At 49.0% G+C, this 22,405-nt stretch overlaps 11 protein-coding genes across 11 annotated transcripts; 5 read left to right on the top strand and 6 right to left on the bottom strand.

The window, feature by feature from the left end:
* Nucleotides 1-646: 646 nt before the first annotated feature.
* On the top strand, nt 647-1,939 carry N7477_003820 (alpha/beta hydrolase; the record flags this gene model as incomplete). The annotated part of the gene is made up of 3 exons (XM_056965483.1): nt 647-702; nt 778-1,690; nt 1,781-1,939. The coding sequence occupies 3 exons, from the start codon at nt 647-649 to the stop codon at nt 1,937-1,939; spliced, it is 1,128 nt and encodes a 375-aa protein (XP_056825436.1).
* A 264-nt stretch (nt 1,940-2,203) lies between these two features.
* N7477_003819 (MFS transporter) lies at nt 2,204-4,122 on the bottom strand (the record flags this gene model as incomplete). Its single annotated transcript, XM_056965482.1, has 9 exons — nt 2,204-2,416; nt 2,472-2,777; nt 2,854-3,107; nt 3,167-3,261; nt 3,332-3,617; nt 3,683-3,742; nt 3,826-3,883; nt 3,941-3,961; nt 4,030-4,122. 9 exons carry the CDS (start codon nt 4,120-4,122, stop codon nt 2,204-2,206), a joined length of 1,386 nt encoding a protein of 461 aa, XP_056825435.1.
* Nucleotides 4,123-5,158: 1,036 nt separating this feature from the next.
* N7477_003818 (uncharacterized protein) lies at nt 5,159-5,463 on the bottom strand (the record flags this gene model as incomplete). The annotated part of the gene is made up of 2 exons (XM_056965481.1): nt 5,159-5,382; nt 5,460-5,463. 2 exons carry the CDS (start codon nt 5,461-5,463, stop codon nt 5,159-5,161), a joined length of 228 nt encoding a protein of 75 aa, XP_056825434.1.
* Nucleotides 5,464-6,138: 675 nt separating this feature from the next.
* N7477_003817 (uncharacterized protein) lies at nt 6,139-9,360 on the bottom strand (the record flags this gene model as incomplete). Its single annotated transcript, XM_056965480.1, has 1 exon — nt 6,139-9,360. The coding sequence occupies one exon, from the start codon at nt 9,358-9,360 to the stop codon at nt 6,139-6,141; it is 3,222 nt and encodes a 1,073-aa protein (XP_056825433.1).
* Nucleotides 9,361-9,792: 432 nt separating this feature from the next.
* On the top strand, nt 9,793-11,453 carry N7477_003816 (cytochrome P450; the record flags this gene model as incomplete). The annotated part of the gene is made up of 4 exons (XM_056965479.1): nt 9,793-9,837; nt 9,896-11,008; nt 11,073-11,239; nt 11,300-11,453. The coding sequence occupies 4 exons, from the start codon at nt 9,793-9,795 to the stop codon at nt 11,451-11,453; spliced, it is 1,479 nt and encodes a 492-aa protein (XP_056825432.1).
* Nucleotides 11,454-11,944: 491 nt separating this feature from the next.
* On the top strand, nt 11,945-13,896 carry N7477_003815 (cytochrome P450; the record flags this gene model as incomplete). The annotated part of the gene is made up of 4 exons (XM_056965478.1): nt 11,945-12,338; nt 12,413-12,447; nt 12,533-13,365; nt 13,431-13,896. 4 exons carry the CDS (start codon nt 11,945-11,947, stop codon nt 13,894-13,896), a joined length of 1,728 nt encoding a protein of 575 aa, XP_056825431.1.
* A 63-nt stretch (nt 13,897-13,959) lies between these two features.
* Nucleotides 13,960-15,358, bottom strand: N7477_003814 (wax synthase family protein; the record flags this gene model as incomplete). Its single annotated transcript, XM_056965477.1, has 3 exons — nt 13,960-14,007; nt 14,056-14,554; nt 14,616-15,358. 3 exons carry the CDS (start codon nt 15,356-15,358, stop codon nt 13,960-13,962), a joined length of 1,290 nt encoding a protein of 429 aa, XP_056825430.1.
* Nucleotides 15,359-15,553: 195 nt separating this feature from the next.
* On the top strand, nt 15,554-16,585 carry N7477_003813 (SDR family oxidoreductase; the record flags this gene model as incomplete). Its single annotated transcript, XM_056965476.1, has 2 exons — nt 15,554-16,060; nt 16,118-16,585. The coding sequence occupies 2 exons, from the start codon at nt 15,554-15,556 to the stop codon at nt 16,583-16,585; spliced, it is 975 nt and encodes a 324-aa protein (XP_056825429.1).
* A 91-nt stretch (nt 16,586-16,676) lies between these two features.
* Nucleotides 16,677-18,931, bottom strand: N7477_003812 (aromatic amino acid ammonia-lyase; the record flags this gene model as incomplete). The annotated part of the gene is made up of 3 exons (XM_056965475.1): nt 16,677-18,559; nt 18,619-18,725; nt 18,783-18,931. The coding sequence occupies 3 exons, from the start codon at nt 18,929-18,931 to the stop codon at nt 16,677-16,679; spliced, it is 2,139 nt and encodes a 712-aa protein (XP_056825428.1).
* Nucleotides 18,932-19,732: 801 nt separating this feature from the next.
* N7477_003811 (SDR family NAD(P)-dependent oxidoreductase) lies at nt 19,733-20,705 on the top strand (the record flags this gene model as incomplete). The annotated part of the gene is made up of 3 exons (XM_056965474.1): nt 19,733-20,209; nt 20,272-20,494; nt 20,548-20,705. 3 exons carry the CDS (start codon nt 19,733-19,735, stop codon nt 20,703-20,705), a joined length of 858 nt encoding a protein of 285 aa, XP_056825427.1.
* Nucleotides 20,706-20,885: 180 nt separating this feature from the next.
* On the bottom strand, nt 20,886-22,002 carry N7477_003810 (NmrA/HSCARG family protein; the record flags this gene model as incomplete). Its single annotated transcript, XM_056965473.1, has 3 exons — nt 20,886-21,151; nt 21,214-21,546; nt 21,606-22,002. The coding sequence occupies 3 exons, from the start codon at nt 22,000-22,002 to the stop codon at nt 20,886-20,888; spliced, it is 996 nt and encodes a 331-aa protein (XP_056825426.1).
* Between the last annotated feature and the right edge of the window lie 403 nt (nt 22,003-22,405).

Genomic DNA, 22,405 nt, shown 5'->3' with positions numbered 1-22,405 from the left:
GTCACAATCTTCGCTTAATACTAACAATGGTACGAGCATGAAAGACTCAAACCGCAGGTTCAAGTTTAAGCAAAGCTTCTTTGTGACATTGTCAAGAGATCTAGAATGAGAATTGTCGAGTACACCCTCGGACTGCACCTTGGGGGACTGGCCCACTCTCTTTAACCTGCATCATCAACGTTCTACCTCCTTCCACGTCTTCGTGCCTGGGTTCACGCCAATACACTCATTAGCGAAACCTGATTCCGCCCCGAACTCTTTGAATTATCATAAGTGTCCTACTACCAAGCCCTTAGCGGGTGGGTTCTAATCCACGGTCACTTTCAATGAATGGTTTCATCACAATGACAATACGGAGTCCGCGTGATACATTCAGCTAGCAATACTGTAGATCCTATCTTTTAGATGCGCCGATTATGTGGCGTTCTAGGGCAGGAACTTGCTTTCAGCTGCCCGGGCTAGAGCCGTTTCTATTGGTGAAACAACCTTACATGTTTCTGCAATAACCCCACACGTACGATGTATCTGTTCTGAGGTGATCCACTCGCGTGCGAGTCACGTTATAATACGGAAAGCCCCCAGGAAAATAAATACTGACAACCGCCCAGCAGGCAAAACGAGGACACAACTTTCATTCAAAGCCAGTATGTCGAGCAACGGGTATCTGACAAAAGAGAGTATACTCGCACTGGGAGTTAAAGAGTAAGTCGCCTTTTTGATCTCCAAATTCAAGTACCGAAGAAAACAAAAAAGTCATTCTGACCAAATGCGATCAAGCCCAGAGTATGCAGAATGGCAAAAGGCCAATCCTGAAGACGATGAGATGGATTGGTCCAACATCAAAAGTGCTCGTGCCGCTGTGGACGAATGGAGCCGTGAGCAATGCGCGTCATTGCCTGACCAGGGCATTCTCATGAATATCTCCATGCGCGATGGCTACCAGTCCTCACTACGTATTTTCAAACCCACTTCTTCTGAATATTCTTCCACCTCCCACCCATCATCTCCGGTTATCGTCCTCATTTACGGTGGAGCATTTTGTTGTGGCGACAATTCCAATTTTGCTGCCCAAGCCCTCGCTCTTCGTGCTTTATATGGCGCAACCGTTGTACTTACATCTCACCGGCTCGTGCCCGAACATCCCTTCCCCGTCGGTCAACAAGACATTTGGGATTCGCTAGTATGGCTTGCGGAAAATGCGGAGAGTGTGCTGGGAGCAGACATGAACGCTGGCTTTATAGTAGGAGGTGTGAGCTCTGGTGGTAATACTGCCGCAACAGTGGGACAGATGTGGGTGGATGAGTATGCGAATGAGTACAGCAGCCCACAAGGTAGCGGTCGACCAAAGCTCACGGGAATGTGGCTGTCGGTTCCATTCCTCTTTTCTTCCAAGGATCACGTTCCCCAGGAATACCAGGATTCATTTCTCAGCCGTGAACAGTTCAAAGGGGATAGCACGAGCGGGGAAATACCCGCCGCAGTCGTCAAGATGCAACAGTGGGATACTCGGAGTCGATGGTATAGCCCAATCAACTCACCAAACCCCGAGCCTCATAAGAGTCTAGCGAAGCATGGGGCAAGAGTGTACTTCCAGGCCGCTGGGCGGTGCTTTGCTCGCGATGATTCTCTCATCTACGAGCGTATGCTGGCCCAAAATGGAGTGGAAACCAAGTTAGACATATACCCAGGGGTGAGTCTTGAGCATGAACCATACATACACTATCCAACAAAAGCACATACAAAAGCCATGCCATTTTTGATTCTAATACGCGTCAAACAGTGCCCCCATGCTCATTTCGCGGGGATAGAGATAAGTGAATCCCGCCGGTGCAATCTGGAGACGTTCAAGGGATTTGCATGGCTACTCAGGAAAGACGTACCCTCACAGGAGCACATCGAATCAACGGTTCGCAGTGTTGCCCCTTCTATCATTATTTGAACACGCAAGGCCTTTCCATGACTCTTTCTGTGCTGTGTCTATTCAAGCGCATATTGTCGTTCAGATTACGAATGCCGATTTAGATCAAGATTCTATCCTCAAGTATTTTACAAATTATTATTATGTTGAGTAATACATTGGACGGAGAAGCCGACGTATAAGACATTGAAAAGCAAAACCAACATCAAGCACGTCATGAATATCTAGCACAGCCAATAGCCGCGCGATTTTAGCTCGAGGGATGAAGTCGAACATGTCTCCCAATCAAACCTCAACATGATTGTCAGTAGACTGCTCATCTTCCACTTTGGGTCTAGAAGATCCAGTGTAGCGTGCAACAGGAACTGCGACTAAGAAGCAGAGTATAGCACTGGTCAAAGTCATTCCTGCCCAGCCCACGTGAATGCGAACGAGGCCCCCAACAAGAGGACCAGTGAGCTGCCCAGTGGCCGTAGCCATGTTGAAGAGAGCATAGGCCTGCGCCATTGGGCTCTTGTCACCAAATATACCGGGGGGTTTTCTCCTCACACACTTGAATGGCCTGGAACACCTCGGTCATAGAAATGATTTGGATCATCAGGACGGTGAAGCCAATCACGACGAGTAATGCCACCAGGAGAGCCTTATCGGTATCGCTGTCATGCTGGACGAAGCGAAGGAAGAAGAGGGCAATTCCAGTTACAACCAAGGAGCCGAATCCAGAGCCGCGGCTGCCTATGCGATCCAGCATCCTTCCCACCCAGCCTCCAGTTAGACTGGGAATTGAAAGAGCTAGGAAAATCAAACCTGCGCCTTTGGAAGACCAATGAAACTTCTCCATGACGAACAATGGAATTGTCTATAGTCAGAGTCGAATTAGCGTGACTGGAAGCAAAGAATTGGAGCTTGGGACTTTGACGGGATCAGTGGCTTACTGTCTCTACAACCCCGAGTGTGAATCCGACCGTAGCAGTGATGAGCAATGAGGTGAGCAAGCGCGCAGAGCCCAGAAGGTGTAATATAGGGGCTTTGCTGCCATTTCTGATGCCTTCAGAGCTGCTGCTGGTAGATGACTCGCCCAAGAGAGGTGACTGCTCGTTTCCAGGATCCGCACGAGGTAAACCATCACGAAAGGTCTCGTAAGAAGTATTCTTCGATCCGATTAGATTATCGTCCCACTTCTTGGCCGCTGTCTCGAAAGTCAGTAGTGTGCAAGTATTGTGAAGTGAGCAGCATCACCGAACGTACTAGATTTCTCAATCATAGTCAGTCTCAACAAGATTTCCAGGACGATCATCAAAGAAGGCAGAATGAAAACGCCATAGTATCCAAACTCCTCATATCTGGAGACATTTCAGCCACTTTGTTCACCGCAGAAGAGTCAGATAACGATCAATAATCGTGGCAACATACGTTACACCACCAAGCATCGGGCCGAGGAGGGAACCCAGCGTCATGCCAGTACTCGTGTTGCCCATTGCTTCACCCATACGTTCCGGAGCAACGTTATCAACAAGCATGGCCAGACCGACCACCCATACAGTGGCGGCCGATAGACCTTGACACGCTCGCGCGATGACGAGAGTTGCAGGAGAGTTCGCGAGAGCAAACAGGCCAGTCGATACAGCTAGAGCTGCCAGACCAAGAACAAAGGGAATCTGACGCGACCGTACGCGATCTGCTACATACCCGATCACGGCTTGAAAGGTGTTAATTAGAGTCGATTGGCGAAGGTTGAGAGTTCAAGAATAGAAAGGGACTCACGAGATCCAATCAAAAGGGCGCAGGCGTAAACCGCAAGCAAAATCGAGATCCAATATTGAGCTACGTATATTCGTCAGTAGGTATAAGGAAGATAATCAATCAAGAGCTCCACATGGGGAATGGAGGGGGAAGGGGAAATTCACCATCTTCTTCCGGAACGCCTGCGTGTGCGACCAAAGACTTGGGAATAATCGGGATGATCTCCGACGAAGTTCAGCTTTTCCGACTAGGGGTTTTCTTGAAACCGAATGCACTCACCAGACTGTACAGAAGCACATCCTATAGATTCAAAATATTAGTTCACCGTGTTCATTGTGATCTCAGAGAGCAATGTGCTGTTAACTTACAGTAGTCATGGCCATGGTCACAACTATAACAATGAAACGCTCGGACGACCGAATAGACAGAAGCCATGGCTTCTTTGAGATTGTCTCTGCCATCTTGAAATACGAGATAGCACTCAGTCTTCTTGAAACCACCAGATATATTATGCTGGACCTCTGGATGATGATGCTATGAAGCTGAAAGATAGAATGATCGAACAAGTACGGACCCCTCAGTACCCCTTTCCTTCCCCGCTAATATTTTTCTTTGCACTCTTTTTTTTTGTGGAATATTTTCTTTTTCTCGGGGGATGGCTCTAGGGATGGCTCTAGGGATGGATCTAGTGGATAGAGATGATCAAGAAAATCCGTTCATGCCGCTAAACATAGGCCCACTTGCGAACTCACGAATGGCAATCGATGCTTAGCCCGGAGCAGCGGCATGAACCCGATTTTGGGCGAAAATCCATGCAGGGAGCCAAACTTGTTCAGCTCTCAGAAGTACCATTTTAATTCTTGCTGTGGTCCGGGAGCTGATCTCGAGCTCGAGCTCACAGACGGGAAGAAAGTCATGCTGCATGTAACCTTTCTCCGAAGTACCATTTTGCCGGCAGGTCTCGACAAGGTGTTTTCGACACCTAATCGACTAGCTCGAAGGGACGAGATGAGGGTGGCGGATAGTCAAATCAATATGATCTCACCAGAACGGACTTATTCGGCGTCCACTTGTTAGCTTCAAATTCTGGTATGAAAATCCGGCTATATTGTGAGATAAGGCGTCATAACACGCTCTTACAACCTCTGGCGGTCCCAACAGGATCTCACAATCAACGATCAACACATGTTCAATTGGGTGGCCTTAATACAAAGTCAGTACGCTGGCTTGACATCATTTCATCCTCCTTTCGACTGGCACCGTACTGGTATCGTACTGGTATCGGACATGGGAACCGGCACAGCATGTATTCATTCGGCTCCGTGTACGACTCCCCTATGTCAGCGGGCCGTGTGAATCTCGTACCCGAGGTGCCAAGATTTGGGAAACTTTCATCCGAGGAGTTCAAGGTCATTGGTTTCCCCTTACACACCATTACATATCAGCTCCCATTCAGAACAACTATGACGATCTCAGATGAAAATCATTCACACCGCCTCATCGAAGAATAATGTCTGCAAGTTCCCCCGAATTGAACTCATCTCTAGTCAGTACGGCGTACGCCAAGACAGCTCCACTAAAGGGGACGAACATGCGATCGGAGATGAAACCCAGATCGTGACGAACATGTTCGTTGATCAGCTCGTATCCTTTCCAGCCATCCGTGGTGGTGGAGCTGGTGGCTGGCCCCGGCTGTGTAAGTTCGGGTTCGTAGGTGAACTCTAAAGAGTAGAGCAGAAAGTGCTGCACCGATCACAAAAGCCTGCTGCCAATACAGATCCCAACATGCAGATCTTACCCATAATGAGGAAAAGATCGCCCGTCACCCGAGGTGCTTTTCAGCTGAGGTGGAGTTCATCTTGGATCCAACTTTCCGATGAACTCATGCAGACTTTCTCCACTGCTGCAGGGAAGAGAAAAGAGAGCTGAATGGCTAGCTAGGATAGTGGAAAAGAAATTCGCATGAAACTGCCCTAGTCAACGTCACCGTACTGTGATCCGCAGTGGGGCTGTCATTTCGATGAGATCCACCAGTAGATCGGAATCTAGACGAATCTTGGTAACGGGATGTTTCCTTACGGGGTATATATTACATGTTCGGGTATGTTTCTGGTTTCAGGGACCGTATCCGAGCTTTGTATTGTATCACATCGGGTCAGCTTTGATGGAGTCAGCCTTTCAATGATTTGTCGGAAAACTCTATACTTTACCTCTCCCACGCTGGAGATATGGGCCTTACATTGCAGATGTTCAATATGTTCCAAGTCATCAGTGAGAAGGCAATTCTATACATATGAGAATCTGGGTTTCAGGGTTGGTTTCAAATGTGATATAAATGTTGCTATATTTTCGAAAACATTGCTAGGTTGAAAATTGAAAGCGAATATCTAAAGTTCCCCTTAGGATTATCCTCGACGTTTCCAAGAACCCTCCTCTCTGGCATCGGAAAACACCTCATTTGTCATCTACAACATCCCTCAGGCCAGAGAAGCCAAAAGGCTCATTTTCTCAACCATCGTCGCGAGCATATCATCCGCCCTCTTCTGATCCACGTAGACACTTGTCGTACAAATCTGCAACTCATGCTCTTGCCCCTTTGGAGTGGAAACCAAGACGAACTCCCGCACTGCCTTCGAAATCAGAGGATTGTAAGCCATGCTGGTGCTGACCTTCACACCGCCCATACTCGGCGTTTCCCCCAGATATTCATTGTCTTGATGCAGGATATAAGTTCCATATTGTGTGTCCCGTGGCCATGAGGTGCAGTGGTCTACCAGGTTCTGGAAGTCAATCAGGTCGTGTGCCATGGTCTCTAGGTGTTGTCTCTGCACCTGGTCTAAAAGACCTGGCAGCTCAGTCTCGGTATCCTGGCAGTTGGCCACCCGCACAGGAATGATCTTGGCCAGGTGACCAGCAATTCGCTCCTCGCCAGCATGTGCGTGGGCCCGACCGTGGACAAGTTGTCCGAAAACCACATCGGTTTTCCCGGTATACTTTGCAAGTGTCAATGCCCAGGCTAATTTTACGAGCGTCGCGCGCGTGATGGCCCCGGGAGGAGGGAAAAGAGGGATGTTTTGCATCGAGAAAATGAAATCTTCCTCAGGAAGATCAATGGTCGCATCGCATAGGTGTGTCATGGAAGAACCATGCAAAATTTGGCGCCAGAATGCGTAAGTCGTTTCATTTTGCTGGGCGATATATTGAGATGCCCACGCAGCAAAGGGAAGTGGTGCTGGAAGGGGACATTGAGCCTCATATATTGCCATCCAGTCCTGGAGAAGGAGAATCCATGACTCGCCATCACACAATGGCAATGGAAGGCGAATAATTAGGCTATGTTCTGTCTCACTTCGAGATACAAGCACAAAAGAGAGTCCCAAGACACTCGTGGGGACCTTCACGGTCCCATCATATTTGCAAAATGCTTCTTCGAATGCAGAGATGGCCATGTCGGTCTCAAAGTACTGGAAGAGAAGATCCGCTTTGCCCAGAACAACTTGTAACAATTGATCATTATGAGAAGCAAACACTGTCCGGAGAACAGCGTGGCGTTGGACCAGCTGATCACATGCCATTTTGATTCTCAATGGGTCAATCTTCCCGTGTAGTCGTATAAGAGGGTAGTGTGGAGGGAAGCGTTCAACATAGAACTGCATGTCGGTGGCAGGAAGAATGTCGACAATCTCCTCTGGTCGAGTAAATGGCAGCTGTGGAGCAATAATGTCGCGTACAAATGATTCAGTGTCCTCAATCCCTGGTACGAGAGCAAAAGGGCTTGGCTCTACGAGCTGGACCTGAGCCTCGGGGGCTGTATCTTCAATGACAGAAATGAGCCTTGATAGCTGCGAATAAGCGAATATGTCGACCACGGTGAACCAGAGGCCGCTTTCTCGACCAAGGCTGACGAGCTTCATGGCAGTGAGTGAGTTCCCTCCGAGCGCGAAGAAGTCGTCATCCATTCCAATCCGTTCAGGAGAAATTGCTAATGCCTGAGCCACAGCTCCATGTAGCCGCTGCTCACGCTCAGTCGATGGGCTGCGCTTGTCCCGGTTACCAATGTAGCCATCTAGCGCATCGACCGATAAGCCCTGCACAAGGGACCGCAAGTAATGGCGATCAATCTTTCCAGTGGCTGTTAGAGGCATAGCAGCGATTGGGAGAAAGAGAGTAGGAATCATGTATCCCGGCAGCGAGGCCTTGACGTCCTCTCTCAATTTGCAACAAGAATTGGAGAAGGTATCGCTTGGTGGTAATAGTCCTTGACTGTGGCTTTCAGAGGGAGTATGGAGAAATGCCACCACAAGCGCGTCTCCTTCAGCGTGTTGCACCACATCAACGATGACGTCGCGAGCGTGTTGAAGCTTACTAGACAGCTGAACTTCGATCTCTCCCAGCTCAATGCGTTGTCCTCTAATCTTGACTTGCGAATCCTTGCGACCAAGTAGATGGATCGATCCATCCTCGTTGTATCGTCCAAGGTCACCTGTCTTGTAGACCCGACTGTGAAGTCTTTGGGTCATTGATAGCCATGGCAGATCACGGAAAAAGGTGGCACGGGTTTGATCGGGCGCGTTCAGATATCCGCGACCGACTATGGGTCCTTCAATACAGATTTCACCGACTTCTCCTACGGGCACCAAGCGATTGATATCGCTGGGATCAACGAGCCAGAGATGACATCCCATTGGTCGCCCTAGGTTTCTCGGATCTGAGAGTTTGGATACATGCTCCTGAACAGCACACGCGACAGAGCATTCAGTTGGTCCGTAGGTGATTGTCATCTGAACCTGATCCGCCCACCGATCTAGTTCTTGCTGCGGCGTAAGCTCCCCAGTAACAAGAAGATTCTTCAATGTTGGTAGATCCCGAGGGTGGAGGGATTTAAGAACCGAGGGCGTCAAACAAATAAAATTGGCCTGGAAGCTAGTAAAAGCCTGCACAAGCCGATTTTGCCGATCCTCTTCACCGGGAATACACACGCATCCCCCCTCCATCAATGTTGTCAACATCTCCATGATCGATCCATCGAAGGCGTACGATGCAAATTGGAAAACCCGTGACTCTGCACCAATAGACCAGGCCTTCGCATGGGCGGCAGCCGAGCTACAGTACTGGCCATGCTCGATCTGAATTCCTTTGGGTTTGCCAGTAGACCCTGAAGTAAATGCGACGTACGCGATGTTTGTGAATTGCACGGTAGAGTTGACCTCGTTAGGTTCGTGCTGCCAAATGGCCTCCTCACTGTTGAGATCAATGACACAGACAGGCACGTTTAGTTGTCCTGCAGTTTCTGTATCCTCTTTGAAACAGAGTACCATAGTCGCATTTGTATCTGCGCACATGCCCTTCAAGCGATCCAGTGGATGCGACGGGTCTAGCAGCACAAATGCGCCGCCCGCCCGGAGTACCGCCAGAATGAGCACTGGTGACCATCGCGACCGACGTAGATAGAGAGCAATCTTGGTTTCCGGAACAGTTCCCTTTGCCTGGAGATGGTTTGCAAGCTGTGCAGAACGCAGATCCAGATCTCCGTAGGTGAAGTCACCATCCCAGGCGCATACTGCTGTTGACGCAGGGCGATTCTGGTATTGTTGTTTGATCAGGTCATGAATACACGCATCTACCGAGGGAATGGCGTTTTGATTCCATCGTTGAATTTTAGCCAGATCAGCAGGCGAAGGTGTCCCCGTGGGAGTCATGGTGATTGAAGGGATATTGCTGTGTCTCTGCTTAGTCGAAGGAAGCAACAAACACCGATCACATAAATACCGACTCTGTACATCTTCCGTACCTGGCTAACCGAAGCTTGGTATTGTGACCTTGTAAGCCGTATTCTTGGCGGTGAATCCGAGAAACGAAGAGTCGATCAATGCGATCAGTCAACAACTAAGAGTGGGGAAGACAAACTTATGTTTCCCCACCTACTTCCTTCAGCTGAGACTTGTCATGTATCCACTTGGGCCTGCTCATCACATTTGGATGTACAGTAAAACGGTACAGGATACAGAGTACAGAGTAAGCGGCACGTCTGGCTAAGTTCACCTCAGCTTCATTCCACCTCGCTCAATATTGACGATTGCCGTTGATCTGATTACATTTGTCTAGTATCCCATTGAAGCTCCGGAATCACAATGCTTTTGGCATTGGCGGCATTGTTTTGGACCGTCATTGGCTGTGTTGGTGATACCCTGTGCGTGTCTCTTTGCTTCTATATATTGCTAATTAAGTGTCTAGTGGGTGGCCTTCCATGCAGCGCTCTTCTTGTATCACTTGTTTATCAACCCATTGAGACATTTCCCTGGCCCCAAACGCGACGCTCTTTCCCAGCTAATTGGGTCATACCACCTGGTTAAAGGTGACTCGTGTAAATATATTGCCAAACTGCATGAGAAATACGGTGATGCCGTTCGTACCGCTTCAAATGAGATCTCATTCACAACCCCGACGGCATGGCAGGAAATATACGGCGTGAAGACCGACTGGGACGATACGTATGAGAAAAATCCCATTCTCTACGTCCTTGGTCCCCAACCGGTATCGAATATTTTCTTCTGTCCGGGCAAAGAGCATGCCCGAATCCGCAGGCACATCATGCCGGCTTTTTCGGGTCGTGCACTGCATGAACAGGAGCCGCTAATGCGTGGAACTCTGGATCAACTCATCGATGCTCTACGAAATCGCTCGGGAAAGGCAAACTTCCCCAACCAGGACGGTGTCGTCAATATGGCTGCCTGGGCAGTTTTTCAGGTGACAGATGTTCTTACCCTTTTAGCCTTGGGGCAAAGCTGGGACACTTTGAAGACTGGAGAGTATCCGGGATTTATTAATGATCTCTATGGAACATTGAAGGATTCTACGAAGGTTCGCGCCGCGCATCGGCTGAAGCCCTATCATCTCATCATCAAGCGCTTCGTTTCAAATGATTTCGGGACAGCATTCCTGGAATACTTCACTCAGGCCCAAAACGCGTTGACCGCACAACGGGCCGAGAAAGACTCGGATAAGAAAGACTTTGTCCAGTACGTCACCCATGGTTTGACGGATGAGGAGATGTTTGAGAACCTCAATATGTTGGTTGTGGCTGGGCTCGACTCCACAGCTGCCATTCTCAGTGCGGTCATATATTACATCACCCAAAATCCGGACAGCTATGAAAAATTGGTCCATGAGATCCATACCACATTCAAGAGTGATGCAGATATCACCATTGCGAGTGTGTCGGGGTTGAAATATCTCAAGGCTGTGATAGATGAGACCATGCGTCTGCATCCCAGTGTGCCTGTGGGTCTACCGCGCTTGGTTCCCAAAGGTGGCCGCTTCATTGACGGGTATTGGGTCCCTGAAGGTGTATGTTGCTCCAGAAACTTCTAATCTATCGGTGCTAGCAGATACTTACTTCCTGCCTCTATAGACTTGGGTATCCGTGGCACAATATAGTGCTTATCGCTCTCCAAAGTACTTCGTCAAGCCCCATCAGTTCATTCCTGAACGATGGACGGATAGCACGACTTATGCGACCGACAACCACTTCGTGTTTCGACCTTTCTCAACTGGGACGCGTGGATGCATTGGTAAAACGTTCGTTATACCCTCAATATGCTTTTTGCTTGAAAAAAACTTTACTGATTTGATTCAAAGCTTCGCGTATGCCAACATTCGTATGGCATTGGCTCTACTTCTCTGGAATTTTGATCTTACAGCACAACCAGGCAATATCGACCCAGATTCACTGAAGGAATTCGGGCTGTGGGAGCATCATCCCGTCTATGTTCAAGTGAAGGAGCGAGTTTGACCGAAGTAATTTCGCTGTAGTCCAATCAGATCAGCTATGTTACACAATGCCCTATTCGCATGGCCCTTCGCCGTGCAGCATGCACGTGCACCACTCTCTCGATGGCGCCAGATTATCTAGCGTAAAATACGGATGAATATCCTATAGGAATCTGCGTTCAGGATGCCCGAATTTGGTAGCTGAAGAGAACCCCCCACAAGTGGAAATTGTAGCCTATAGCCCCCACTGCGCGATTTTTCAGGATCTACAAGTTAAGTCTGCAGAGACCAGGTGGCGTAGATGGCGCTGCGTCGCGATACTGCAATGTTTGGTAAATTCGGTACAGATACGTGAAAAATGGGCGTTGTTCACACCGTACGGAGGGTTACAAATACATTAATACCGAGCGTATTGTTTGTATCGGTTGATGAGTCAGCTTTGTCGCTTCTGCGCATGTGGGAGCAAATCATACTTCTTGCAGTTGCAGGCAAATGAGTTGACTATCACAAACAATGGTTTATAGCACACTGCTCTTTGGAGCCTTGGCCCTCTATCTAGTATGGACTGGGGCAAGCTGGATTCGACAAATTCGCCGAGCCACTGCGACCAGCCTGCGGTGGACAATCTTTCCCTATGCTGAGCTGAGTACCTTTTGGATGACACTTTGCTCCTTCGATTCTGTGCTTCATATCATCAACCTCTGGCTTCCTGCTTGGTTGACAGACGTCGTCAACGACAATGTCATGACTCATCATTTCTGGGTCAAGGATCGCCGTACAAAACAACTTGGCAAGCTCTACGTGGTAGCGACTCCAGATAATCTGTGCTGCCATGTTGCAGATGCGGCGGTGGTCTCCCAAATATGTAGCTCCCGGTCCGGCTTTCCGAAGCCGTTAGAGATTTATGGTACGTGTTCTGAATTAATCACGATCTGTCAATCACCTTGTTCTTGCGCACCATTCTCACAACTTGCAATGCAGGATCAATGATGCTGTATGGACCTAATGTGGTTGCTGTATGTATTTCCTCTCCCTTTTTTACATGGCCCCAAAATTTACCTTCTATTTCTTTTCGAAAAGACTTTACTCACATATCTCCAGACTGAAGGGAAAGAATGGACTCGCCATCGGCGACATACGATTGCTGCCTTTGGTGAAAAGACCATCACGACTGTTTGGCAGGAGACCGTTCGACAGACGACGCAAATGTTAGACCACTGGTGCGAAAAACATACTGTGGGGACCAATCTTGAGCTAGGTCCAAAGGAAGATATCCTGAAGCTCACATTGAATGTGCTCTGTGCAGCCGGTTTTGGGGTGCAGTTGCCTTTTCAAGCAACTTCGAATGCTAATGATAGCAGTGTGTCAGCCATGTTCCGCGACACCGTACACCCACTTCCAGGCTTTCACTTCACGTTGCGTGCCGTCATGGAGTACATGATGGGTCACTGGAATTCGATTTTCATGGCCAATACAATGCTCCCTACATGGATGCCTCGCGCACTGGTTCCTTTCTTCAAGGATGACTTTGCCGCCTACGATGACCTGGGGAAGTACATGAAAGCCATGATCGCACAGGCCAATCGAGATGTACCCAAGGAAGGGCTCAGTGCACGAGGACAGAATGTGCTGCAGGGCCTCGTTCGAGCGCAACACCTGGAAGATGATGAAGATGCATCGAAGAAGAGCTCGCTAAGCGAGATTGAAGTGTTAGGGAATACTCACATCATGATGCTAGCCCACGAAAGCACTGGGGCAACCATTCGTTTTGCTCTGGTATTGTTGGCCCTGCACCAAGATGTACAGGAATGGATGTACCGAGCGATTTGCGACGCCATAAGGGGCAATTCTACCAACCCAAATGAATGGGACTACGCAACCGTGTATCCTAAGTTGGTGGCACCTCTATGTGTGATGCTCGAGACAATGCGAATGTATCCGCCCGCACCGGTCATTCTCAGAACGACTGCGCATGATGCTGAGCCGCTGCAGCATGAAGGGGAACCGTCATGCTCCCTCCAGGCAGCCACGTCTGTTTGAACATCACCAGTCTTCATTACACTACCGAATACTGGGGTCATGATGCTTCAACGTTTGACCCTTCTCGCTGGGACCGACAGAATCGGGATAGCTTCCTGGCACGGAATGAGGATCAACTTGGAAATGTTGCCGCTGGCCTGGAGTATCCAACGATCCACAAACCAACCCGTGGATCATACGTCCCCTTCAGCGACGGCCTGCGTGCGTGCTTGGGCAAGAAATTCGCCCAAGTTGAGTTTGTTGCCTTCCTCGCTGTGATATTTTCTCGATACAAGGTGGATTTTGCTTCTGCGGCTGGACAGAAGAAGGAAGCACATGAAAAAGCAAAGAAGGCGTTGGAGGAGAGTATTTGCGCTGCTTTGGCATTAGACATGACGGTTGATATTCCTCTGGCTTTCATCCCAAGAGATGAGGTGAGGGGTTGAGAGATGGAATAAATGCACGCTTTATGCTATAAACATGTCCATTTACAGATACACTGTAGCTTTTCAAACAATTGCCTTGATTTGGATCCTACACTCATGATTTAACTGCCACTATTGGTTGGGTGTCAAGTCCCTTCAAGGCTCAGCCCCTAAACATACAACCCCAAATAGCAATCCTACCCCGAGCACAAGGGCGGTGATTGGCATAGTCAACAATGCCGAGAGATTGACCGCCAGTGGCATGGGCTCGATAAGCGCAATGTAGGCCATATCGTATGAATAGAATGCACCGAGGCCCGTCAACCAGCCAGTAACCCAGACGTACCCGACTAATTTCTTCCAGACGGCAGTGTTTGTATCCTTCGAGGTATCCTTTTCGTTGCTGGGACTAGAAACAAGTCGTGACCAGAGCTCTTGAACTCCATCTTCAATAATTATACCCAGCGCAAATGAGGTGAAAAATTCAACAGCGCCCGGTTTTTCCAAGGTGGATCCTTTATATTGCGCTGCAAGATGAATGAAACCCGAAAGCAAAAATGACAAGAAAATATTCGAGTATCGTTCCAGTATGGATGGCCGAGGCATGTGGAGGATGCTGCGGAGGAGGAACGCACTGGTCGCTGTCAACGGCCAACGGAGCTGTTGGTGCCAGTATTTTCTGTAACAAAGTTGCTCAGTCAGCAAATTGACATATCTTCACATCTCCAACAGAGACTTACCCCCAGAAATTCCGGATTGTGTACGCCTCCAAACTACTCCCAAACATTGGGGGCCAGCTCGCAGGTTCGGAGATCCCCAAGCCAACCGCCACAATCGACGTGGCGCGCCATTTAATGTCCAGAGATAAACGAGCGATAAGAAACCAAATCACAATGTTGATAGTAGCTTCCAAAAGCCAAGAGTGCTTCGCCGTAGTGGTGGGTTCAAGCAGCACCGCAATGATTTCATTCCAAATGAACTCATCCTCACGAATCATCCGCTGCAGGAAGTCCAGAGCGAGATACTGCCAGCTTGCGACTGCCACCTGACGCATAAGAAACCGAGTGCGTGTGGGACTAGTACCAAGCCAAGCAGGCATCTTTGGCACATTGCGCACTTGCCAGCGCGTCCCAACAGCAGAGTAGTCCATAGTCACCCGTATAGCGGCCCATATGTTCGCCATCCGCGACCCTTGGTCCTTAGGTTTGTGCTGTGCTTGCAGATCCCGGTAGTCGATCCCCTTGAGTAGCACGATGGTGTGTAACAGTACTGGGAGAGGACTGATACGCTGCATCACATCATCCGGCGTACTCATACTTATCAGGTGTATATACTTTCCATGTATGACGACCAAGACTATAAGAATGAGGACATTCAGCCATCGGAGCGGGTGACCCTTTTTGGTCGTGCAGAGCAAGAGGACGGTCGTAAGTGGCTGGAGGTTGGTGACAACCCATGAAGCCAATGTGGGAGAGAGATCCATGGTAGTGGTGGGGTTGATTTGTTGAGAAGGATACAAATACTTATACCGGTCGCATATTGACAAAGAACTTTTCACTAGTTCCATGATGTAGCACAGAACGGTAATATTGGCGTACGGTGACCAAAACTAAAATTACTTCCCTCGAAAATTGCCCGCCCTTCTCCAACTCCGTTACCCCTTGGTCAACAATTCGGAATGAAACCCGTTGACAACATGGCACCAATTAACATGATCCATAAAACTGCCTATGCTGGTATCGATGCTGCTTTGCCATTGCAATCCCAGCGTGGGAAGACGGTCTTGATCACTGGTGGCGCTGGCGGAATCGGGTTCGCTATAGCCCGTGCATTTGCAGTCGCAAATGCCTCGCATTTGATCTTGTTGGGACGTGACGAGCCTCGCCTAATTCGAGCAACACAACGTTTGAAACACGAAGTTCCGTCATTCTCGGGTCAGGTTACAACTCAAGTTGCAGAGCTAGTGGATCCCGATAGCCTGGAACATGTCTGGAAAAATGTCCTTGAAACTGCCTCGGCAGTCGATGTGCTTATTCTCAACGCAGCATACATGGGCGAGAGCATGAAGACTCTACAGAATGGCTGGCGCCAAGTATGGGAGCAGTATGAGGTGAATGTGCGGGGAAACCTGACGCTGGTCGACAAGTTCGTACAGCAGACACAAATCCAGGGCAGAGGCAAAAAGGTGAGTGAAATGAACTTATATTGTCAGAGATCCTAGTTAATTTCCTTTCATTCTCAGTTTATTGTCAATGTAACTTCAGATGCAATCAACAACTATGAAGCTATGGAAGGCCAACGACCTTATGCCGCCACAAAAGCAGCCTGGACTTGCCTTCTGCAACATATTGCGTTGGAGATCCCAGTATCAAACGTCCAGATCATCAATATGCATCCTGGTGGCGTTTACACAGAGACTATCGCCCAAATGCTGCCGCGGGATTGCTACGAGTGGGATAGTGGTGCGATGCGTCTCTTCAACCCAATGGATTATATTTCTGCTAACATGAATCCTCTCACAGACACTCTGCCTGGAAACTTTGCTGTGTGGGCGGCAACAAACGAGGCAGCCTTCCTTCATGGGCGGTATTGTTGGGCAGGATGGGATGTAGAGGAGATGCGAAAGAAACTGGGCGAAAACGAGTTGAGAAATCAGCAATTTTTGAGGGTCGGAGTGATTGGAATGGAAGACGCCATGGTCCAGGAGTGAAATGAAGGAAGAGAGCTATATTTGTCTATATATTTGGATCATTGGTAGTTTCCATACAGATCGCGGCTAAATACTGTACAGAGATTCCAAGTTACTCAAACGCGGCGATGTTCTCAGACAACCAGCTCATCAATGGCTTCTGCAGTTTACCAGTCCGTAGCGCTTCATAGATGATTGAAATCCAGCTACCCACCGTCTTCTTTGCTCTTCCGTCAAGTCGGTCACTCTCCACCGTGGGATGCTCAGTAAATCCTTGGTGGAAGGGGACTTGCAGATCCTTCCGAACAGAATTATAGATTAATTTGGATCCCATACCCAGCAGCTCTTCCGTGTGCTGGTGAGCAAAAAACGCATCCTTGTTGTCATGATAGGCACTGACCAGAGCATTCAAAGTCTGGGTTTTCCAAGCTCCCAGAACAGCGGTCGTGTTACAAGGCTCTTGAGGGGCAGGGGTCTTGCTTTGGACGAGTGCCTGGAGAATGATTGCCAAGGAGGAGTCAACCAGGATTTGGCAACGGGCCGTCGCCTCCAACTTGGATGTTGTTTTCCAATTGCTAACCATGTGGCGCTCCAGGGCATTGGCCAACATGATCCGCTCCTCGGAGGACAAAACTGGGGCAAAGCCACTCAGCGTGGGAGGAATGATTGAAGATAGCCTAGACAAGAAGCCCAGATGCATGGCTCGGAGATCAAGAGCCTGGCAAGCAATATAGATAAAGGCGGCGGACATAAGGGAGACAAGTTCGGCGGATTGCAGCGTGTAGCGTGCTGAGACAAACGCCATCGAGTTGACCGACTGGTTCTGCATCTCAGCAGATTGCACATGGGAGCTGACCGGGTTGGCAAGATATCCCAGTTCAGCCATATAAGCAGCCATACTGATGTCGACGCCCTTCATCGTAAAGGAGCAGTTTGGATCATCCGCAACAAGGTTGGTGGGTAATCCATTGCTCAAGTCTGGGTTCATCATCTCTGTGGACTGAGCGAACAGCAGCTTTCCCATCATCTGTAGTGACAAACGTGACTTCTCCATTGCAGAAGTCATGGCAGCCGCCTGGAAGTTACATCCGTAGTAGATCTCACCATTCTCACTATCGACCAAGGGGTTGTCTGCTGTAGAGTTCAGCTCTACTTCAACCTGTTTGTGCGCAAGGAGAAGGTCTTCTAGCTGCGGGCCAATCCACTGTGGTGCACTGCGTAGGGCGTATCGATCTTGCTCCAGTCCCTGCTCGTGGTGGTTCTTCTTGCTGAGAATGCCCTTAGCGAGAGAAGATCCTTGCAACATGGCCATCATGTTTCTCGAGGCCTCGATCTGTCCAGCATGAGGCCGAACGGCAGAAATGAAGCGATGGAAGCTCTCCGAGTTACCCTGGAGAGCCTCTACTGCCATCGTTCCCAGTACCTGTGTCAGCACCGCCAGCTGGTGTGTTTCAAACATGACCAGACTAGCCAGAGCGGTCGAAGAAGCGGTACCATTCACTAGGCCCAGTCCCTCCTTCGGTCCCAATTGAGCAGGGTTCACGCCCGCAGCCTTCAATGCGTCCAACGCGGTAGTGACTCTCACACCAGTTGCGGGCGAAGCATTCGGCGTCTGCACATGAATATCAGGGCTACCCTGAATCGCGCCGGCGATATAGGCCAGGGGCATCAAATCTCCGGAAGCTGAGACTGATCCCCGAAGAGGAACCACGGGCGTAATTCGCATCTCTAGTAGCTTTAAGACCGATTGGATCACAGGAATCGTGACGGCGGAATGACCGCGTGCTGAATGGTTGGATCGAACCACCATCGTGGCACGCACCCATGATCCGGGCATAGCATGGGCCCCAAAGCTACTTGAGCTATCCAGGGAGCCAGGGTCCTTGTCGGCATTAACCAAAACACCCGCTTGCGTGAGCTGCAGCAGTGCTGCTTGCAATGAGGCCCACTTGTCCGTTCGGGAGTCAGCGCTTCCGCCAAATCCAGTGTTGACACCTAGAACATTGATTAGAAAGAAAATCTCCCATAAGTCAAATTGGAAATGATTTACTCACCGTAAACATTGTGGCCTTTTGTGAGATGATCCATTAGGACATCCACGCTGGCAGTGATACGATTTTGCACTGAAGGATCATTGGTAAGCACCGGGGTGCAGTCGTGGCTACATTTGATAGTCAGAGAAATGTTCAGGAGATTAAAGGATTCAAGTGCTTCTAACTATGAAGCTGCCACGACGGCCGCCAAATCCAAAGTAGTACCATCAATGGCAATAGGCTCACCCGCAATATATTTTTGCAGGTTGTTCCATGCTGCGCATGTCACAGCGAGGTGCGATTGAGCAGCAGGCTTATTCAAGGTAGACCGCATGATGAATTTTGGAATGAATAAATGAACAGTTGTCGAAGGTAGGGAGAGAACCAAGTATTATAAAAAAGGATTCGAAGACAGGAACTCGGGTGGGAATTCAACTTGTTTGGGACCTTGAATGTTTACAATCTCGGGATGTTCCAGTGTTCCCGTTTTGATACATACGAGGTATTAATAGTAATTACAGCCTAATGTATTACAATACGGGATTTTAGATTCTCCAAACCTCGAAATATACGCCTTCGCTGATTGCGAATTGCATATCCCACGTCTCATCACATGGTAATAATCAGCTATCTCAACAATAGCATCATCTCGTGAACCCCACTGCCTAGTTTTTTTTTCCTGGCGGAGGCTATGCCGTGTGTGCCTTCTCACGATGACGATGAATCGAATCGAGACATAAAGTCCTTGATTGGTGTGATGAGACCAAGTGGGGCTTGAAAAGGGTCAAAATATTTCAAGATGCAGATCAAGACCCCTTTTAGTACCAATCTTCTAATCGGTGGCTTAGATCGGGAGCTGAGACTTAGCACGATCCATTTTCTTCCGCCAGCGCTAATTCTCCCGTCTCAACAATATCCGCTAGTTCTATCCACATGTGAAATCGATAGGTGTACACTTCGAATTGCCAAGTGTACTAACATAGGTGGATGCGGATGCGTTGATCTCTCACCGCATATCTCACGACTTCGTTGTCGATTGGTGACGGTAGCATCAAGTTAATTACGGCCCCTCTCGCCACTTAAGCTCTGGATCTACTCCTTCTCTCCACCACGAAGCTGAGGATTTGAGATAGCTATGACCAGTCTTACGCCAACAATCCACACGGGTCCGTACGACGCCATCAGCGCCGCTCAAGCCGACCATTCCCAAGTTGGTCGTACTGTGCTGATCACAGGTGGCTCCAAGGGGATCGGGTTTGCCATTGCCCGTGCCTTCGCGATCGCCGGAGCTGCTCGGATAGTTCTCGTTGCTCGAGGTGGCGCCGCGCTGGATCTGGCCGTGCTTAGATTGGAATCGGAGTTCCAGGCGACTGTGATCCCCATTACGTGCGATCTCGGCGACCCGACCAATATTGAGACGCTATGGGCGCAGCTGGATGATCGACAAATTGTCGTAGACGTGCTCGTTCTGAACGCTGCGCGTGTGCAGGCCAAAGAATCTTCTATGCTTAGTCTTGGGTGGCAACAAACCTGGAAGATGTTTGAGACTAATGTTCGAGGAAACATGATTTTGGTGGAGAAGACCATGAGCCAAGCAGACACAAAACAGAAAGTAAGGCAGAATATTGGATATGTCTTTGAAGCAATGGTTTTGATAATAGTTGGATTCCCTAGGTAATTTTAAACGTTTCCAGCCCATTCGTCCACGATCAGGACATGGCCGCTGGATTCCAGGCATATGCAAGCTCGAAATCTGCCTTTGCTGGTGCGCTACAGCACTTGGCTACAGAGACGCCCCTAGAGCGGGCCCAAATCATCAGCTTTCATCCTGGATTCATTTACAGTGATGGCATGAAGTCCATGGGCTGCACCCCTGAAGATTTGGATTGGGATGACGGTAAGTCCAGCTGGTTGTTTGGAAATTTACATCGAGGCTTATTAGACAATCAGAAAATCTCCCGGCTAATTTTGCTGTTTGGGCCGCTTCTTCTAAAGCTGCTTTTTTGCACGGACGGTTCGCATGGGCGAAGTGGAACGTGGAGGAACTGACAGAAGCTGTACAGACCGGTAATGCCGACATCCTCAAGATAGGCGTTCATGGCCTGTGAAAGTGATGTTATTGTAAATAAGGAATTCTGAAGTTATTAGTCTCCCACCAGTGCAGACTACATGAAAGAAGCATTGAAGAATTTAAGCGCGGATTGAGCGGTTGATCTGCAACTGCTCTATTTCTTAATATGACTTTATACCGAATGAATCCCCGTGGGCCGTCTAGGTAACTGCCAGAATTATTCAAAGCTCATGGTGTGGTTCTTGAACCAGGCTGGAGCTGTTGCCAGATTCTGTTCAGCCACTGGGCGACCCAATGCCTGTGCTGTAGCTTTCTTCAACTGAGCCGCAGTGTCAGTCTCGCTTGGGGTAGCAAAATACAAGCCACCAGTAGTTTGAGTGAACCCAAACATCAGTTTCACATCCTGGAGCTCATGAATACCATGAGTCTCGAAAGCTTCCCACGAAGGAAGAACTGGAATAAAACGAGATGGATGTCCAGTAGCTACAAGATGCGGTCAGTTGATTAGTTCGGCGCGTCCGATAAAGACTAGAGGCAGTGCATACCTTGCTGGAAATCTTGGACTAACTGATCAAAGCTGCATATAGTGCTGATTCCATGGACAAAATGACCATTCCAGCGACTGGGATCCAGGAATATGCCATGAACGATATCTCCCCAGTCCTCTACCACACTCAAGAAAGGTACGCGCTCTTCGCCACCCCAGTAAGGAACACGGAAGGTTCGAATACCCTGGTCGTCAGGGAAATGGGGAAATCCGCCGAAGATGGGGGCAACCTCCTTGCCGAGGAAGTTTTCAAAGAACCATGCGGCGCCAATGGGGATAACTGTCTCGAAGCTTCCGAGATTTTGAGCATATTTTTCAATCTGATATTTCACTAGAGAAGATAAGTGAGTTGACACGATAGATGACTAAGAATGATGGGAAAAGCCGTACTGTCCATGGCTTTCATGCGGACCTTGCCTTCCGTCATTTCAGTGCATGGCGGCCCTGAGCTGAAGACAAAGTGTTTCACTCCGGCATCAGTCGCCGCATCGACAATTGTCTTGCCCAGGTCAAACTCGGTTGGACCATCTGGATTTGCAAACACCTTGTCGTCCGAATTAATGTTGACAAAGGCGCCCCAGCTCCCCTCAAACGCAGCCCGAATTTCTTCCGCTCTAAAACCATCAGCTTGAACAACCTCGGCTCCCGCAGCAACTAGCGCTTGACTTGCAGGAGATGAGGGATTGCGGGTGATGGCTCGGACGCGGAAGGATGGGTTTTGGAGAAGGGACCTGACAACGGAGCTCCCTTGATTACCAGTCGCGCCAAAAACCGTGATAAGGCTCATTTTAAGAACAAAATTTATCAGGAATTGAAGTAAAAACAAAAGGATATAGCAACAATTGAATTTTAATGAACATTGGTGTACTGAGGAAGAGACGGGTGTCTGCTTAGGATCTCGGGCGTATTCGGTATTGGTTTACAACCTGCACCTAACCAAGCACCCTGCAGCTGCGGAGTACACTAGCTCAGAAATTAGCGGAGAATCAGCTCTGTACGCATCTGATGCCTGAGTGATCGGCTAGAGGGGTTTCTAGGACTTCAATACAATGATACAGGTGGGTATTTTACATATTACGTCTTTCGTGTAATTGTGTATTTGCGCATTCCTTACACGGTATAGAAGAGCGATGTATGTACTTTTATAATATGGTCGACTCTCCATTTTTCATCCAACTATGCCAACATCA

This window comes from Penicillium maclennaniae, assembly GCF_028827695.1.
Source record: "Penicillium maclennaniae strain IBT 15551 chromosome Unknown utg000003l:1.0-5670915.0:1.0-5674809.0, whole genome shotgun sequence".
In the NCBI taxonomy this organism is placed as follows: Eukaryota; Fungi; Ascomycota; class Eurotiomycetes; order Eurotiales; family Aspergillaceae; genus Penicillium; species Penicillium maclennaniae.
This window is presented reverse-complemented; position numbering and strand designations above follow the sequence as displayed.